Genomic DNA, 17,960 nt, shown 5'->3' on the forward strand with positions numbered 1-17,960 from the left:
GGTGGTTCTGATTTGGGGGTGAGTGTCAAGTATATTACATGTCTGATAATCCATTTTAAATCTTGAGAAGCTCCAGTTTTTAACCTGATGCAGTGTTTAGTTTGAATAAGCATTTCCAAGTAATGGGGGGGGTGTCACTGTTTTCATGAAAGCTGACAGTTCCCTTAGAATCCCCATTACTCAAACCTCACCAACAAAAGAAGCCTAAAGCTGCTGATGTTTGGCATGACTTAAGAGTTTAGATGTTTTGGCTGGGCACGGTGGGGATCACACCTGTAATCCCACCACCTTGGGAGGCTGAGGTGGGCGAATCACCTGAGGTCAGGAGTTTGAGACCAGCCTGGCCAACGTGGTGAAACTCCATCTCTACTGAAAATACAAAAATTAGTTGGACGTGGTGGTGGGCACCTGTACTGCCATCTACTCAGAAGGCTGAGGCAGGAAAATCTCTTGAACCTGGAAGGTGGAGGTTGCAGTGAGCCAAGATTGCACCACTCTACTCCAGCCTGGGCAACAGAGCAAGACTCTGTCTCAAAAAAAAAAAAAAAAAAAAAGTCTCCCAGCTAACTGGGAGTATGCATATACTCCAGATCATTTTGTTGTATAGTGACAACATATGCGACACAACAAACCGACACAGGATGTCGATTTCACCTAAGCCCAGCTAACAGGGAGTGATGAAATCTTGTGCTGTCTTGCTCTGTCCCACCCAGAACGCGAATCATCCCTGTGCCCTAACGTCTCCATGATGTCTGTGCTTCCTGCCCCTGAGTCACTCAGTAGCCGCGTTGGTTATCAGATGGTTATCAGCACCCACCCCCTCATTTATACAGGGGGCGGGTACTATCCCCAGGTTCAGGTACCCACTGGAGTCTTGGGACACATTCCCTGAGGCCAAGAGGGATGACTGTATTTCCTTCATTCCTTCATAAACATCAGGTGCTAATTAGAGAAATGATTGCGAGATATCTAAAAGAGTAAGACTATAAAGCAAAAGTTTTAGTTGTCTAAATGCAGCCAAGTCTTTAGAGCAACACACCACGACTCTGTTCTGCATCTGCTCAGTGTGTAGTGCACTCCAGCGGCAAAGAAATGACCACTCAGCCAGCCCAAAGTCACAGACCAGAATCTAAGAACCGCAGTGTGACAGTGACCGTCATATCAGCCCTGGTCTCTCACTCACCTGAGCACAAGGCCCCTATGGATGGTGGTCTTCATTTTCTCCATCAAGTGCTCCACATTGGACTGGAAAAGAGTATTTTGTTAATCAGACAAAAAACTTCTGCTAAGCACCTACTGTGTGCCAGGCCCTGCAGGGTGCGAAGTGCCAACCAAGCATGGCAGTGAGCGTGGCCAAGGAGGTTGCAAGCTCTCATGGCTCGGGTCTCGGGGAGCCTCCCCCCAGGCAGGGGGAGAGCACGTCTGCAGTGATGAATGCTGAGCGCAGGGAACGTGAGCAGCCCTCACGGCAGCCACTAGAAACGCCTTCCAGAATCAACAGGGTCCCTCTGAAGACGATAATTCCGTGATTGGCCTAGCGCTCATTCACGGTTCTATTGCTCCTTATTTATTCTCATGACGTTCTCTCGGCGCTCTCAGAGGAAAAGAGCGAAACCCCGTCTCTACTAAAAAATACAAAAAACTAGCCGGGCAAGGTGGCAGACGCCTATAGTCCCAGCTACTCGGGAGGCTGAGGCAGGAGAATGACGTAAACCCGGGAGGCGGAGCTTGCAGTGAGCTGAAATCCGGCCACTACACTCCAGCCTGGGCAACAGAGCAAGACTCCATCAAAAAAAAAAAAAAAAATTATATATATATATGTGTGTGTGTGTGTGTGTGTGTGTGTGTATATATATATATATATATATATAATCTTTTTATAAAAGATAACAGTATACCTGTTTTGGGCAGCTCAATTATCTTACGGGACCCACTGCTGACAAACACTGCGATTCAGTGAATGACTTCACAAGTATTTACTTTGACACAGTGAAGAAATTCATGATTCACATGTCACATAGTGACACCACCAAGGCCCTTTTTACTTGATCTATTTGGCTCAGAAGCAAGTAACATCCTAACTTTTTAAAAGACAATGGTGCCGGGCATGATGGCTCACGCCTGTAATCCCAGCACTTTGGAAGGCCAAGGTGGGCAGATCACGAGGTCAGGAGTTCAAGACCAGCCTGACCAACATGGTGAAACCCCATCTCTATTAAAAATACAAAAATCAGGTGGGCATGGTGGCATGCGCCTGTAATCCCAACTACTCAGGAGGCTGAGGCAGGAGAATGGCTTGAACCTGGGAGTCGGAGGTTGTAGTGAGCCGAGATAGTGCCACTGTGCTCCAGCCTGGGTGACAGAGCAATATATAACACATTTATTTATATAACTATATAAAGACAATTGTTCAAGTTGCACTTTATCTGCCAAGGCCTGTCATCCTACATGGAGTTTAGCAACTTTGAACACTGCAGGGTCCAGGGCCTGGATTCTGCCGTGCCGTCAAAGCAGAGGCAGACCCCGGGGTCGGTGATACCCTTCCCTAAAACAGCCACAGATGCCAAGAAACCACGGCCGTGTCTGTGTCTGTGTCAGTTTAGAGGCAGACGCAGCATCAGAGGCCTCAAGATTTAAAAGAAGCTGCAGCAAGCTCCAGAGCCAGTCGCAGACGTGGGTGGTGACTGTCAGCAGAGGCACTGAAATCGTTTGTGACAGAAGTGAGAAAACATTAAGTACACAACAGACTACATCAAAATAACAAGCTTGTGTTTCACACAAGAGACCAAAAGGTGTCCTCAACCAGGCACGTCCGCCATCACCTGACACTCGGGAGAGGCACCTGGGCGATGCGAAGGGCATAAAGCATGGTGTGTTCTGTAGCACCTCCGTCTCCATGCCCCCTCGAAAAGCAAACCACCCTAGACATGATGATTCGCTCCGCAGCACCGAGAGGATCCTGAGGGGACGGTCCCCCGAGGCCAGCCCCATCACATACCTGCAGATCCCCGATGTCAAAGGGCTTTTCAAAAATGTATGTGGCATTAGCTCCAGCCGTGAGCCCCCCCATGTTGGCCAGGTAGCCACAGTAGCCGCCCATGGTCTTGATGAACACGCGCCGCTTGGTTCCACTGGCGGACTGCTTGAAGCGGTCGCAGGTCTTGTCACAGAGAAGAGATCAGTCACTCCAGCCCAGGGCCAGGGTGCATCCATCATCCCAGAGCTCCCCCACCAGTGAGGGTAGCAAGGCCTCACAAGGTGCCTGAGCATGCGGTCCCAGCATCGCACAGGGGTGAAGGGTGTGCAGCAGCTGGGATGTGCCCTCAGAGTGGGTGTGAACATGCCCCCCCCCCCCAGCCACCTGGAGGTGACCTCGATGACCTGTGGTGGGGACCTGGCCATCTGCCACTCCCTTCTCCCAGGCCCCATAGAAGGAAACTGAAAAGACGACCCTACAAGCCAGCTCACTCCATGCTGCTCTCCGACTATCCCTGCTGAAGCAGCTTTCACCAGACACCATTAGGTGTGAGCTGAGAAGTTAGGGGGCTGTCACCTGCCAGCTTAGTCCATGGGAACAGCTGTGCTATTCTATTTTCTTCTGAAAAGCTCCCTGTGATTTTAGAGTTGTGGCCGTCTTCCATCCATCGGTGAATGTTACATTTATAGAAACTCTACTCAAAGGCAGACGGTGGTTCTTACACCCAGGCGCCTGGGGAAGTCTTTCGGATGCATAGGCATCAGGTCCCAGAGTGAAATGTCTGCCATCCGCCCTCCACGAGGACCCAAGCTCAGCAGGGAGAAAAACAGCAGAGAAATGCATCTGCCGCCCTCCCACCCACACTTCAGTCCGGGCTACAGCGCCCTCTCCTGGCACTCTGCAAAGCCTCTGCCTGGGCCTCAGCTCCCACCCTGGCCCCCTCCAATCTGTTCACACAGACTGGAGACCCATCTATATAAAAAGCATAAATCTGATCCGGTTCTTGGTTCATTCAAAACCCTTTGCTCACTTCAAGTACACGTCAAGCCTTTCTCGGGAATCCCTGACCCCGCCCACTTCTGACACCAGGTCCGGCTCTAGCTCCAGCCACCCCAGGTCCTCTGCATATGCTGGCCGCTATGTGCATCACATTCAGGCACAGTGGTGGGCGGGAGAGCAGCCCCCAAAGGAATCCCGGTCCTAATCCCTGGAACCTGGGAATGTTCCCTCATGCGGTGATAAAGGTGAATCCTGAGGACTACCCAGGTGGACCCTAAGTGCCACCACCTGCATCGGCAGATGAGGGGTGCAGAGGCCCTGGAGCAGGATGCTGCACACCCACATGGGAGGAGGCGGTGCCAGGGAACAAGGCGTGCAAGGCCCGGGGCTCTGGGCACCTGAATGGGCCACGAGGGACTCTCCTGGAGCACACACTCTGGCCTCAGCCCATGGCTCCCGCCCTCCAGAGCTGTGGGAGAGTGACGATTATTTTCCAGCCCCAGGTGTGTGGTCAGGGTCACAGCGGCCACGGGATACACACAGGCACCTTCCTCAGCTCTGACCCAGAGGGAAATGTCATTTCCTTAGGAAAACGTCACTTGGTTTCTAAGACCGCAAAGTTCCCTCTGTCAGGGGCTCTCGGGACACTCCATGTCCTCTCTTCATAGAAATCACCCCGGTGTCTCTCCCTGCAGTTACCTCGTGGTTATGTGACTTGCAGTCCTCACTAGGCTGCACATTCCATGAGGGCAAGAACTGTGGGCTGGGCTTACACCACTGCACCATCAGCAGGACCCGGCCAAGCCCCTACAGCAGGCGCTCAAGAAATGCTTGTCTCTGAATGACACAAGCACAGTATTCCCCAGCCAGCCAGCTGTCCGTCTGTCCGTCCGGGTCAAGGGCTGATCTTGCAGGATTCCCTAACAGGCCTCCATGGGACTCAGCCAAGAGTAAAAGCACAAAGTGGGAATGTGGACTTGAGACTGGGAGCCACACAAGAGTCTGTGCACCAAAGTTTAACACCCACTGGGAAATTTTCACTTGAGTACTTTGGATGAAATTTAAAAGCACATTTTGTGTAATAAACACAGGCTTGATTAAACCATTCCAACCTATACTTCATTTCTTTGGCAGATTCTTTTCATCCCAAAATAATTGCTTGATGTATTCAAAACTGAACATGGGCTCTAGTTAGAGGGCCACTTTGCAGTGTGTAAAAGCCGAGATGGGAAAACAGGCAATGGGAAGAATTACTGTCTTTGTGCTTAGGGAGGACAGAGGACAGAAACCCGTCAAGGGTCCAAAGAACCTGCAACTGCCTTCTTGAAGGGCCAGTGCATAATTCTGAGGGTTTCACTCTTCCACCTGTACTGGGTCTCTCTCTCATTGTGATCTAAGACTTAAAATGCTGTAAGGCTTTCAGACTTTCCCTTTGTCTTAGAGAATCCCAGACACGGGAAGGAAAATATGGGTGGGGCATCAGGACCCCCAGAGGCACAAAGCCTCATAGATTATTTCTCCAACTGAATCTCCCCCGCAGCCCACCCTGAGGTGGGGAATTACTGTCACTCGTTCAAAGAATGACATCAACTGCTTAATGGCAAAAGAATTCCGCAGGCAAAGCAGCTCTCCCAAGAGGCTGATTTGTGCCTGAACGTGTCTGAGTTCTGGTCCCGCCAGGCTGCCGCTGTGGGTGTGTGGAACAGTGGAGCCCTGACAGCTGAGCCATGCCCCCAACCGTGTGCTCCTCTGAGTGTAAACGCAGTGACAGCTGGGGCGGAACTGTCTGCCTTTGCTGGAGCCTAGATACAGCTTTCCTGAACTCTCTCCTCATTACCTAGATGGCATCTGAAGCCTGAATTAGCTTCTAAAAATAGCAAGTCACTCTGGCCATGCCTCAGGCAATTAGTCGAAGTAGCACTGACAAGGAGGCGGCCAATCCCAAGCATGGCCCTGCGTGGACAGCAGTTGTGAGTGGCACTCGTCAGGCAGAGCCTGTGACCTCAGCCATTCTTGTCTCACAATGGGATGTGCCCAGCAGACACAACCCCCTGTAAGGGCACACACACGATCCTGCTAGGAAATTCCCCAAGGAGTCCCATGGGAGCAGGAGCCCCAGGCTACAGTTGAAACATCACCAGCACTTTGCTCCATGGGTGTTAAGAAACATAAATTGGTGGTGAAAGATAAGGTGGCGTTTGCTACAGTGTTAAGACAGAAAAAAGGCACTGACTTCTCTGTGAGAACCACCTTGCTCTGTGAATCTGCAGGGAGGCCAGTTTTCCCATGACTGGTATCCCTCATGGCAGTCGAGCCTCTGCTGAAGTCGGTGGCCAGAAGGGTCAGGGGGTGGGGCTCCCATCCCTGCTACAGCAAGGGACCTGCAGGAAAGCACAGCCGCTGGCCGGGGTAGTGCTGCGCTGCGTGCCGGGTGCGAGGGTGGAAGCATGTGTGGACATCTACAAGGTGCTAAAGGAGAGTGAAGCCAGCGATGGCTGGACCCTAATGGCATTCAGTGAACAGGGGTCAAGCGCGGGGGCCCAAGGAATTCCAGGGAACGAGCCAAGGCCAGCCTCTGCCAGGCCAGCACAGCACCAGGGAACGCAACAGGGAGAAGCCCAGGAGAGAGATGGCCCTCAACTCGAGTGGGAGGCACAGGAGGCTGCAGTCGACCTCATGACCCCTCTACTCCCTTCCCTGCACTGGAACTCAGTTCTGAAGGAAGAACCCGGAACAGAACTACTGTTTTCCGAGGTTCTGTGCCAAGCTGAACTAAGGAGTGTCCAACAGGGCTGGGAGTTTTCACCGCAAACTCCGGAGCTGGTTCGGACGTGAACATCTAAGCTAAAGGCCAGCGGCTGCTCTCCAGGAGACACCCGGCAGCCAATCCACTGACATGACCCCACGTGCCAAGGTGGCCACCGTCCCGTCTGCAGCTGAGTGAGGACCCTCTCTGCAGCAAAGGCCTGTGGAACTACCACAGGTCCTCATGTCCAGCTCATGATCATAGAGGTTGCTCAGCTTATCAGGGACCTGAGGGGCCACCATGCAAGTGTCAGCACCACGCCCAGAACCAGCAGAATCCACTCCTCCCAAAGCACATGTTGGTGAAACTGCCTGCCCAGGAGGGCATGATCTCGGCTCTCTAAAGAACCTCTCATCTCACCAGGAAGGCTGTGGTTCCAGGCAGCTGCCCCCAGTGGTCATAGCTCTGTCCCATATCTCGTACGTACCAGGCACTCAAACCCCTTCCTGCAGGCTCCCACAGCTGGCCCTGCAGCCTCGCTACTCAACGCAGGCAGGAGAGGCCGGCTCCAGAGAAATGGTGCTCAAAACTCCCCTAGTCTAGGTGGGATAGAAACACGACCCCAAGGACTGGCTATATCATCTCATTTTTAATCAATAAAGACAGGTTCTCCCTAAGGCAGAGAAGCTAAAAAATTTACCCTGTTCTGGCCAGTGTGACCGACATAAAGCCAAGCTAACAAAGGGTGGGTGGGGGGGGGGGGGAAAGTAATAAATAAATCTGGCTCATTCTTAGCACAGAAGAAACAAATTGCTAAAATAAAATAAAGCAACGGGAGGAAACGGGGTTCTCTTACCTGGACAACAGCAGTCAGGCCAGTGTCGGTGCCCAGGCTTATTTTTGTGCCCGGGACATTGTTGTTAATCGTGGCCGGCACCACACACAGGGGGATGCAAAGCTCCCGGTGGCGGCCTCGCGCCTCGGCCATGTCCGCACGCACTCTTGTAAGCCTGAAGCAGCAGGGCCAAGCGGTTAGCGGGGGTGCTGGGTGCTCACCTGCCAGCCCCAGGGCCTCCGCTGAGGTCCAGGAAGGGACAGGAGGGACCTGAGTCATCAGGGGAAGCCGGTTCATGTGGGTCAGGGGACCAAGGGGAGCTCTGGAGGTCATGTGGGAGCAGGACAGGCCTTAGCGACACAGGGGACTGCCTGGGCACAGCCCAGGTCCTCATGAAAGGGGATGCCTGCAGGCAGCACAGCAGGGTGGGTGTGAGGCCGGCAACAGAGCAGCTTGCAGGCAGCGGCAAGTTAGTCACGAGCAGGACAGCTCAGCGCTCGGCATCTCATCGTGGGTAAGGGAGGCCAGGGCGGTCAGGACGTTTAAAGGCAAAGCCAGTCCTGTAGCTTTCTGTAGGCAGGCCACGATCAGTGGGATGGGGCACACAGCTGTAAGGACCACACTAAGTGACCACCTTCATCGTGCAGAGGCAGCCTCCATGAGTAGGCAGGGAAGGAGGGGGGCAGCTGGATTACCAGTGGGCCACACTCAGCCCCACGCCACATCTCTGCTCTCCGGCGGGAAGTCACACACAAAGCCACACAGGCGAGCAAGAACCTGAGTTGCTGCTCTGGGGTTCCACTGGGAAATGGGCTCTGGTGTCAGAAAGGGGAGCGGTTCTTGAGCCCGTGTGCACCGGGCTTTTTCAGGCTCCACCTCAGGGTGTTAACCAAGATAACAGCAGNGCTCGTCTGTCAAATGGGCGGCCCCACAGACCAGTGACTTTCAAGCAGAGGTCCAAGGAGGTTGCCCAAGGACAGGGAGGGGGAGGGGGGAAGAAGAAAACTGTCCAGGGAATGGGGGGGGAAGGGGAGGACTGTCCAGGGAATGGGGGGGGAGGAAGAGGAGTGTGGAGGGAGGAGCAGATGGGGGTTCTCTGAGGAGGAGGATCAAGTTTCTGAGGTGTCTTGGAGTCAGAGGTGGCAGTGGCTTGGGCTCTAGGCCCTCTGTTGCATAGTTTTAGGCTTTAGCTATACTTGTGAACCCTTTAAAAAATTTAATTTGAAGAAAACCGGAGTTGGGGATACCTTGCTTCTAAAACACAATTTCTCAAGCCTAAGACTAAGTGCTACGCATTGCTCATTCTGTTACCGTCATTTCCTCCTATTTAAAATCAGACGCACACCACCAATTCTCCCTTCAGTGTAAACACCACCTTTTCTGAGGATCTCAAACAGCAGAGCGAGCAGCCCGTGATCCCAGTTGTGTGCACGAGAAGCGAAGAGCAGACGTGCGGTGAGGGCTGCGGACGACACGAGAGGCCGAGGCCCAGCACCTCCCTGCACCGCTGTGCGTTGCCAGGCCTAAAGGACACCGTCACCTCTGGGGTGAACAAGCAGCACAAGCTATCAACACTTATTCCAAAGGAACAGGAAGAAAATTCAAATGAAGTTAACACAGTTATCCCAACACAACCCTGCAACAGCCCAGAAACAGGAGGGCCAGTGAGCCTGAGACGGGCGGTTCCCACAGTGGGACAGCGACATTGGCATTAGGGCTTTTTGGCAAAAATAGACAAAAAAGGTAACATGGGCCACCCATTATTTCCTGCCAGTGGAAAGACACCCACAGGCCCCCAGATGCCAACGGCCCCCTGGAAACGAACCCACGCGGTGCCTCGGGTCTTCACACGAGCAGGCACATGGTGTCCTCAGCACCCCCGACCGGGACACACACACCACACTTGGCTCCCACACCTGAGGGTCCAGGGGAATGGCAGGAAGTCCCCGCAGGACAGGGCATCCTGTGAGGTCAGGGCAGGGCTACGCACCTCAGAGGGGTCCCCGGGCAGTTGCTGTCTCCCCAAAGGATGAGCCAGTCCTGACCACACCCAGATCGCGGTGGCCTCCAAGCCGAGTGCCAACATCTCACGTCCAAAGGGATGCACAGGTGCCTGCTGCGCGTGGAGCCCAAGCCCCTCGCAGAGCTCAGAACGAACCCAGTGTCCAGGTCCGGGGCCGTCACCAGCCAGGAGAGGCGTCTGGGGCACTTCCCAGCAATGGCCGTGGGAAGTAACAACTCAGGCCCATCAGGGGTTTCCTCATTATGCAGGTTTTAGAAGTGGACACAGAGGTTCAGGCCTAATGGCACAAACATCGACGGATCCCATGGAAATGCGGGCGTGGCCCCTCCATCCCACCAGCCTGCATGGCTCCTCCTTTCTACTCCCATCACACACGTCCCCACCCAGCCAAGCCCCTTCTCCTTTTCCCCACTGGATTCATCAAATCAAATCTCACTGTCCTTGGCAAATGTACCATTAGTTTATTTACTGCCCAGAACAAAAGCACACTTCCAGTTAACATGACACCCCAGCTATGATAGAACAGCCTTAATTCAGACATGACATGGAGGAACAGAGGGAGGAGGGGTCGAGGGCTGTCCTGGAATCGGCAGCTGTTTTCTGGGGGAAGCCTCCGTCCCACCCGAGCCTGACACTCCTGCCACACTGTCCCCATGGTATCTGAAAGCTCCATGAAGACAGGGTCACTCTGACCCCTTCACACCCACAACACCGAAGAGGAGCAGGAGTTCGGGAGAAGTCTCCTGCTAGTGCTGAAGACAAGAATCATTCCTCGTGGTGTCCAGAATGTCAGGAGAAAACAAGGCACCATGTAGCTGCCTTCCAGGTGAATTTTGGAATGATTCTACCGAATGTCAGTCATGCTTTTTCAGAACAAAACCAATACCGGAAAACATGTGTCGCCAGCAGAGAGATGGTCCTTTAGACGGCTTACAAACACACCTACGTTATGCTGAATTTATCTCAAGCCACCCTCTCTGTGCTAATGTAAAAAGTCTCCTTTATTAACCAGTAGCCTCTCTCATCTGGTGCTTTATTAACAAGCAAAAGGGTCCTGTAATACTCAGGCATTGTCTAAAACATCAAATGGAAGCCTAGAATCCTCTTCCGTGCAGCTTCACTGCAAAGTATTTTGATATGAGCCAAATCGTGCTATTCCTACACCTTCATAGGAAACTCAATGCTTCATCAAGGAGACACAGCATGATTTCTGCTAGGCACAGAAACTGGTGGGGTGGGAATGGGGCTGAGGGAACATTACATAGAAAGCCCCAATAATCACCTGCATGAGAGCCACACTGGCCGGCAAGCCTCGGTCGGCTTGGTCTCTACAGTCACAGGCGTGAGGCCTGGAGGGCAGACACCTGGCACTGCTGCCCACCCCAAGGTCGTGGCCTCTGCCCCTTCTCTGCTGCCCATCAGTTCCAAGCTTCTGGCAATACCGCCTGCTGCCCCCACTGCCTGATCGACTCTTCGTGAAAAGCAAATGTTGCCAGGACAGCTTATGAGTGCATTTGCCAGGAAAGCAGCTCCGATTGACATTGAAACCCCGTTCTCGCACCCCTGGTAGCTCCCCTGCCCGCGATGTGTACATGCTTGCAGCTCTGACCTCGCTCAGTGTCCACACAGGTTCTGTCCCATGGAGAGCCGAATGCAGACTCAGTGTTGAGTCAGAAATACACAAAGAGGGTGACGGTTACGAACTGCCCGCCTGTCCCTCAAAACACAGGTTGAAATCCTCACCCTCAATGCGATGCTGTCAAGAGGTCTTTGGGAGGTGATGATTTCCCGAGGCTGGAGCCCCGTGAATGGGGTTTGTGCCTCAGAAAGGAGCCCAGCAAATCCGTTGCCTTCCCACTGTGTCAGGGCCAGAGAGAAGGTGTGTGTGAACCAGGAAGGGGCCCACACCAGAACCCCCCCATGCGGCACCCTGATCCCACCTTCCAGCCTCCAGAACTGTGAGAAACAAATTCCTGTTGTTCATAAGCCACTCAGTCAATGGTGTTTCGTTACAGCAGCCTGAGCTGCCTGAGATGACAATGCTCATCGTCCTACAGAGACGGCTACTCCCCTCTCCCAGAAAGAGGGGTTTAATTAAAATCCCTGGTCTCTCCTCGCCACCACCACAGATCTCATTCCCCCACCCCGTAAGCCAGCAGTTGCTAGGATTAAAGGAAAAGGAGGATCGTTTTAGACCAGCCCCTCCATGCCGGTCTGAAGCCTTTGACTTTGCCCACTTCCACGGTGGCTGTGTCACCAGATTCCCCACGCCGGCTCTGCCTCTACACTGGGTCCCAGGCTCTGCAGACTTCTCCAGTTGCCCATCCAGCACACCCATTTCCCCTTCTCCTTTGCAGATTATCCTTCAATATCCAACCACCCTCTCTGCAACCCAAGGCCTTCCGATCCAGCCATTCAGGGTGAGCTCAGCCGTGCACTGGAGTCCTTGGCTCAGGTAACCCAGGCCCAAGCCATTGGCACCAACGATCTACTGGCTGTGGGGTCTGCACAGCCACTAGCTGCCCCAGGCACACCAGGGCCTGGGAGGGGAGGAAGAGGAAGCTGTGAAGCTGTCAACAGCTGTGCGGGGACAGGGGTCCCTGAGATGAGGAGGATGCCATGGAAGGAAATTCAGAGAAAGAGCCCCAGGGCTGGAGGGGTCATGCCCAAAGCCTGCACTGCTGAGTTTTCCAGGTTTCTGAACTCAATCGCTGACCCACACAGCACATGTATCCTGAGTGCTGACCCCGCGTGGCATTGGATATGGCAAAAAGCAGGCCACCCACCTCCTGAATTCGGATCAACCGCACAGAAACCTGACCCTCTCAAGGGCACGCCTGAGCTCATTAGGGACAGACACGGTCTCCTGCTTATCTCCAACACTTTCTGGGCATGTCTAGTTACAAACAGACGACACAGTCTTGGAAGCACAGCTCCCAGGCCTCCCCCCGTGCTCCTCTCCTTGGTGCCATTGACGAGAAGGGACCGGTGTGGCCGCGAGGCCGCACACCCACAGCCACCCTGCCGCTGAGACGCGGGCCTTTGACGGTTACTTCTGCCAAAGAACCCTGCTCCATCTCGGAGCACAGCATGGCGGGCGGGAAGCTCCACCCGGAGAAACAGCGATGCTTCTCCCCAGGGCCAATGGAGGGCACCCCCCACCCTGCATTCAGCAGCTTACCTACCTTCTGGAAAACATCTGAATTAATGGGGGAACACTAAAACGAAAAGGTCACGCAAGAAAGTTTAGAAGGCCGTGTGAAGTCTCAGCAAGTCCAAAGGTGTCTGAACCAAGACTGCTGGGGTCGACGACCTTACAGGGAAAGTTTCCACACGGGCCTTCAACAAGCAGCGCTCAGCAGAGAGCGCCACGCTCTGGGCAGAACCTCAGACACCACAAAGTCACATCAGAGCCAACAGCAACTGAAATACAGCGCTCTCCTAAGATGTGTGCGTTACCTGCAGAAAGTTACTAGACGCTAAGATGGGGGAAGAAAAGGATAAGGTTAGAAACAAATTTAAAGTAATTTCTGCATACAAAAAAATTCTATATCCACTGGCTTTCTTTCTGGGCTTAACAACTTTTACTTGAGATGCACATCCCAGTTGGAAGGAGTCTGGGTTTTCCGTGGGTAGAGACGAGGGCTCTCCAAGAAATGTGAACCCTTTCTCACTCGCTGAGCCGCGTGCCCTGAGGCCATCCTGACCTGCCTGAGCATTTCCCTGCTCTGCCTCCAGCCAGCTCCTTCCGGCACTCACCTGGCTGCTCCCAGAGCCTGCACTGGCCCAGGATCTCCTCTTCTGTCAATCTTCTGCTGCCAAACTTTCGCTTTAGGGCAAGTAAGTTGGAAACTAAAAAGTTATAAGACTCCCTTGGCTTTTTAAAAATTTGTCTTTTCAGAAAACAAAGAACACTAATTCTACTTCCATGGTTTAATATGTTGCCCCCATCTGCATGTTCATGGATATGTGTTTTGATATATATTTTAATCAATACTTATAAAAGCATGCGCTGTTGGCTACAGTCAGTTTAATTACATTTGATGTAAGAAGTTTTAAATTCAGTGAATTCAGGCACTCAAAATTTAAGCCCTTTGACATCTATTAATCAAATGGAAATATGACAAGTAGACATTACAAAAATCAAGAGAGGTGTTCAATAAAAACATTTGCACAAATGTAATGTATATATTAGTACACAAACTTGAGCATTTTCACAAATCTTTGAACTCAAATTCCATTCTTAACTTTTACAGGTAAATGAATATCCATATGTGATTTTAAGCAGCTCAAGCATCAGCTCTTAAAAACAACCAGAAATGCTGCGGGCAAATTCCACTGAACAGCAAATAACGGCACTGCACCCAACAACCCAGGTACCTCCCCTGAGGCATCTGGAACATGAGGATTAGGAGCAGCCTTTGCTTTCTGAGGTGCCTGAGAGTGGGGATTCCCGACTCCCCAAGTCTAAGAAGGCCTCAGCGATAAGGAAAACTGGTTAAAAAAAAAAAAATCCCTGCTGGCTCCCTGCCACGGGCTCCTCGATCTCACTTCCTCTCTGCCCCCCAAAGCCTGACTCCTGTTCCCAGCCCTGCTGCTCACTGGGGTGAGGCCATGGGCGTCACTGTACCTGTAAGGGGAGAAGCTGGTCAGGATACAGGATCCTGGCTATCCTGGCAGAGCTCAAGCTGATACTGTAATTAACTTTGTAGTGAGTTATTTAATGCAAAATTTAACTTCTGAATAATTTAGATACATGTATCCTAACAGGAAAATCCTGAACGTAGAACACAGGCCACACCCTCACACAGATGCTATCTGGCTAGCACTCTTTTTTGCCTTTTCAGTAGATGTTTTTAAAAGCAGTTTTCAGTTCATAACAAAATCAGGAGGAAAGTACAGAGTCCTCACATATCTTCTTCCCCAGCACAGGCAGAGCCTCCATCGTTCTCCTGCCCCCACGGGACCAGCACGTCTTTACGACTGACAGATCCGCATCAACACGGCACCACCACCCAGAGTCCACAGCACACAAGATTGCTCAGCCTGCTGCTGCTCACTCTGTGGGTTTCACAGATGTGGAACGGCATGGATTCCCCCATGAAAGCCCTACCCGGAGTTGCTTCTCCACCCTACACTCCTGCCATTCATCCCTCCTTCCCCAACCCCTGGCAGCCACTGACCGTTTTACTGTCTCCACAGCTTTGCCTTTTCTAGACCGTCCTGTGCTTGGACTCAGACAGCAGGCAGCCTTTCCAGATTGGAGACTCACTTGGCAACATGCATTTAAAAGATCCGTGTCTTTTCATGGCTTAGTGGTCCAGTTCTTTTTAGCGCTGAATAATATCCCAGTTTCTGACATACCACAGTTTATCCATTCACCTACTGAAGCGCATCTTGGTTGCTTTCTAGTTTTGGCAATTATAAATAAAGCTGCTGTCAACATCTGTGTGCACATTTCCGCATGGAAGTAAACTTTCAGCTCCTCTGAGTAAACGTCCAGGACTGTGATTGCTCCTGTGGTCGGAGTGCTTAGTTCCACGGAAAACCACCACGCTGCTTCCCACAGCAGCTGCCCCACTGCCCCCAGCGATGAGTGAGGGTCCTGATGCCCACACATCCGCCAGCACGCGGTGGTGTGGGAGTTCCAGTATTGACCAGGCTACTGGGTGCACAGTGATGCCTTGCCCTATGACATAAGACGTGGGCCATCTTTCCACGTGTAGGTTTGCCATCTGTGCATCTTCTTTGTTGGGGTATCTGTCCAGGTCTTTGGTCCATTTTAAATCAGGTTGTTCATTTTCTTGTTGAGTTTTGAGAGTGTCTTGCACGGTTTGGATAACAGCCTCTATCAGATGAGTCTTTTACAGATACATTCTCCCCATCTGTTCCCTGCCCTCTCCTGCTCCTGAGACAGTGTTTTATTTTTAAAAAAACACTTTAGACAGAAGATGGACCTCCAAGCCCATCATGGTTCTCATTTTGGCCGTGGTCACCACCCTCCCAGCCCTGGTTCCCACCTTTCCACGATCTGCTGGTCCTGTGGGGGTCGCTCCATATGAAATCCCTAACATGTCTCCAATGATGGCAACATAAAAGCAGGCAGTTTGCAGGTAGGAAGGAACTGATGGAGGCCGGAGCAGCATGAGAAGGCCAGCAGCTTCATCCCTCGGGGACAGGCAGGCCTCTCAGATATCCCTCCAGGTCACTTCCCAAATGAAGTACCTGCCTTGGCCATGGGCAGGAAGCAGGACCTGGCCTAGATCTCAGCATATTTGACCTGGCACGGCATTTACAGGTGAGCCTCTGTAACCGGAAACTCTACTCTGGGGAGAAGACATTTTCGTTCTCAAGGCTTTTAATTAAGAAATCAAAGAGCAATGTCTGGAGTGAGGATGCAGGGACTCTGTGTGACCCACACCCTCATTTCCACCTGGCGCAAAGGACCCTGGAGTGAGGGTGCAGTGCCTGCTCTGAGTCACCAGCACACTCATCGTTTCTACATAAAGAACCCTGTGAGTCTGTCCCAGGACTTTTTAGCCTAGACTTAAAAACTCACAGGCCAGGACACCCTAACCATTTTAAGAACCTGAGGGGTGGGCCAAGGGGATCTCACAGAGTTTGGTGCCGGCTGTGGGGTCAGGAAAGGGCGGCTGGGGCTTCCCGCAAGCACTCCTGGGAGGCCGTGCAGTGGCCCGAGGCTGGTTCCAGCTCCTGTCCTCAGTTCTCATGCCCAGCAGTGACAGGAGCCCTCCTTCCAGAGCAGTTCCTGGCTCCAGGATCTAACGTCCATGTCCAGGCCCCTGGTGGGGCAGCTTCTAACCCAGGGAGGCTTGGACTAGAGACAGCCTGGAGCTCTAGGCAATCCTGGTAACCACCTGCTTTCCGAAGTGGCTGCAGACAAACTCCTGCTTCCAAAACCTGGCACAGGCTGTGTGAGGCCTGGAACGTGGGAGGTGCACTTCGCAGAGTCCCTGCTCAGATGCAAAAGCAAGGCTAAGTGCAGGAAAATTATTTAATTACCCTCATGGTCATCAAATCATAGTCACTTAGACCTATGTGTGACTAGAAGTATACACATTATAGAAGTGTATATAAATGTAAATATATACATGCTTATTTTCCTTTCATGTGCCTTACATACATATGTATACGTGCATATGTATAAAACATTGATGATAAACCATAGTTAAGATTTCAAACCTCACTTACAAAGATCTCAAGCAAATAACTATTCTTAAATTCTAAACAAAGACGTAACATTTTACATTCTTGCGAACAAAACGTTCTGTATTGGCATTTTATTTTAAAAAACCAAGAATGTACTGCAGTCTATCAATTTCTATTTTAAATAATCACTTTCGCTGAGAGATTCTATAACTTCCTACACACATTGATTTCCAACCATAGCTCATTAGTTCAAGAAAAACTGCTCTATGGGACTTTTGCTATTTTAAAGCGTAATGATGTCTCTCTCTCTATACCCAAGAATAGAAAGATGCCCGTGCAGATGTTTCCAAAGCAATTCAGATGAGATGGTCTAGACACACAGTTTAAGACAATCACATTTTTTTTTTTTTTTTTTTTTTTTTTTTTTTGAGACGGAGTCTCCCTGTGTCTCCCAGGCTGGAGTGCAGTGGCGTGATCTCGGCTCACTGCAAGCTCCGCCTCCCGGGTTCACGCCATTCTCCCGCCTCAGCCTCCCAAGTAGCTAGGACTACAGGCGCCCGCCACCGTGCTCGGCTAATTTTTTGTATTTTTAGTAGAGACGGGGTTCCACCATGTTAGCCAGGATAGTCTCGATCTCCTGACCTCGTGATCCACCCGCCTTGGCCTCCCAAAGTGCTGGGATTACAGGCTTGAGCCACCGCGCCCGGCCAAGACAATCACATTTTCAATGGCAGAAGATCAAGACGAAATCCAAGATGTTCTGAAGGCATCACCTTTTATTTAATGTATTTGTAATTTGAGTGGAACATGACGTCCTTAAAGATAACCAAATAGTGCATCACAGGCCTTAAAACCCACACTATATAAAATCTCATTTGTTTTAAATACACTTAATTTTGTCACATTTTCTTTTTGTAATTTCAAAATTTCAAAAGGTCCTAAAGCCTCAAATCAGGATAGAATTGGACTTTGGCAATTCCCAAAGTCACAAGCAGGTTGTATGTCCACAGCTATTTGGAATGCGGTTTCTGATGGAAGCTTCTATGAACGCACATGGAATCCCTCTGGGCTACAAAGGCTGACTCAGCGTGTCTCAGAATGAAAATATATACATTTGTGATGGACAACAGAACAGATACTAATTACTAAAACAACAGGAAAGTCTACAGCACTTCTCATACAGAACGAAGGCAAAGTGTTTGAGGAAAAG

The 17,960-nt window shown here is 51.5% G+C and overlaps 1 protein-coding gene across 1 annotated transcript; it reads right to left on the minus strand.

Annotated features, from left to right (window-relative positions):
• Nucleotides 1-1,179: 1,179 nt before the first annotated feature.
• Nucleotides 1,180-7,710, minus strand: LOC112617404 (ATP-dependent 6-phosphofructokinase, platelet type-like). Its single transcript, XM_025374172.1, has 3 exons — nucleotides 7,579-7,710; nucleotides 2,999-3,160; nucleotides 1,180-1,245 (listed from the first exon to the last, which is right to left on the minus strand). Exons 1-3 carry the CDS (start codon nucleotides 7,708-7,710, stop codon nucleotides 1,180-1,182), a joined length of 360 nt encoding a protein of 119 aa, XP_025229957.1.
• Nucleotides 7,711-17,960: the final 10,250 nt, after the last annotated feature.

The sequence above is a fragment of the Theropithecus gelada genome, unplaced genomic scaffold (genome assembly GCF_003255815.1).
Source record: "Theropithecus gelada isolate Dixy unplaced genomic scaffold, Tgel_1.0 HiC_scaffold_16165, whole genome shotgun sequence".
NCBI lineage: Eukaryota > Metazoa > Chordata > Mammalia > Primates > Cercopithecidae > Theropithecus > Theropithecus gelada.

What these genes read in the sequence shown, in the direction of transcription:
- LOC112617404 (XM_025374172.1), bottom strand. Translation starts at nt 7,710, where the DNA reads ATGGCCGAGGCGCGAGGCCGCCACCGGGAGCTTTGCATCCCCCTGTGT. An exon ending in GCCTGACTGCTGTTGTCCAG is followed by an intron (nt 3,161 to 7,578) that starts GTAAGAGAACCC and finishes CTCTGTGACAAG; the next exon opens with ACCTGCGACCGCTTCAAGCA. An exon ending in TTGACATCGGGGATCTGCAG is followed by an intron (nt 1,246 to 2,998) that starts GTATGTGATGGG and finishes ACTCTTTTCCAG; the next exon opens with TCCAATGTGGAGCACTTGAT.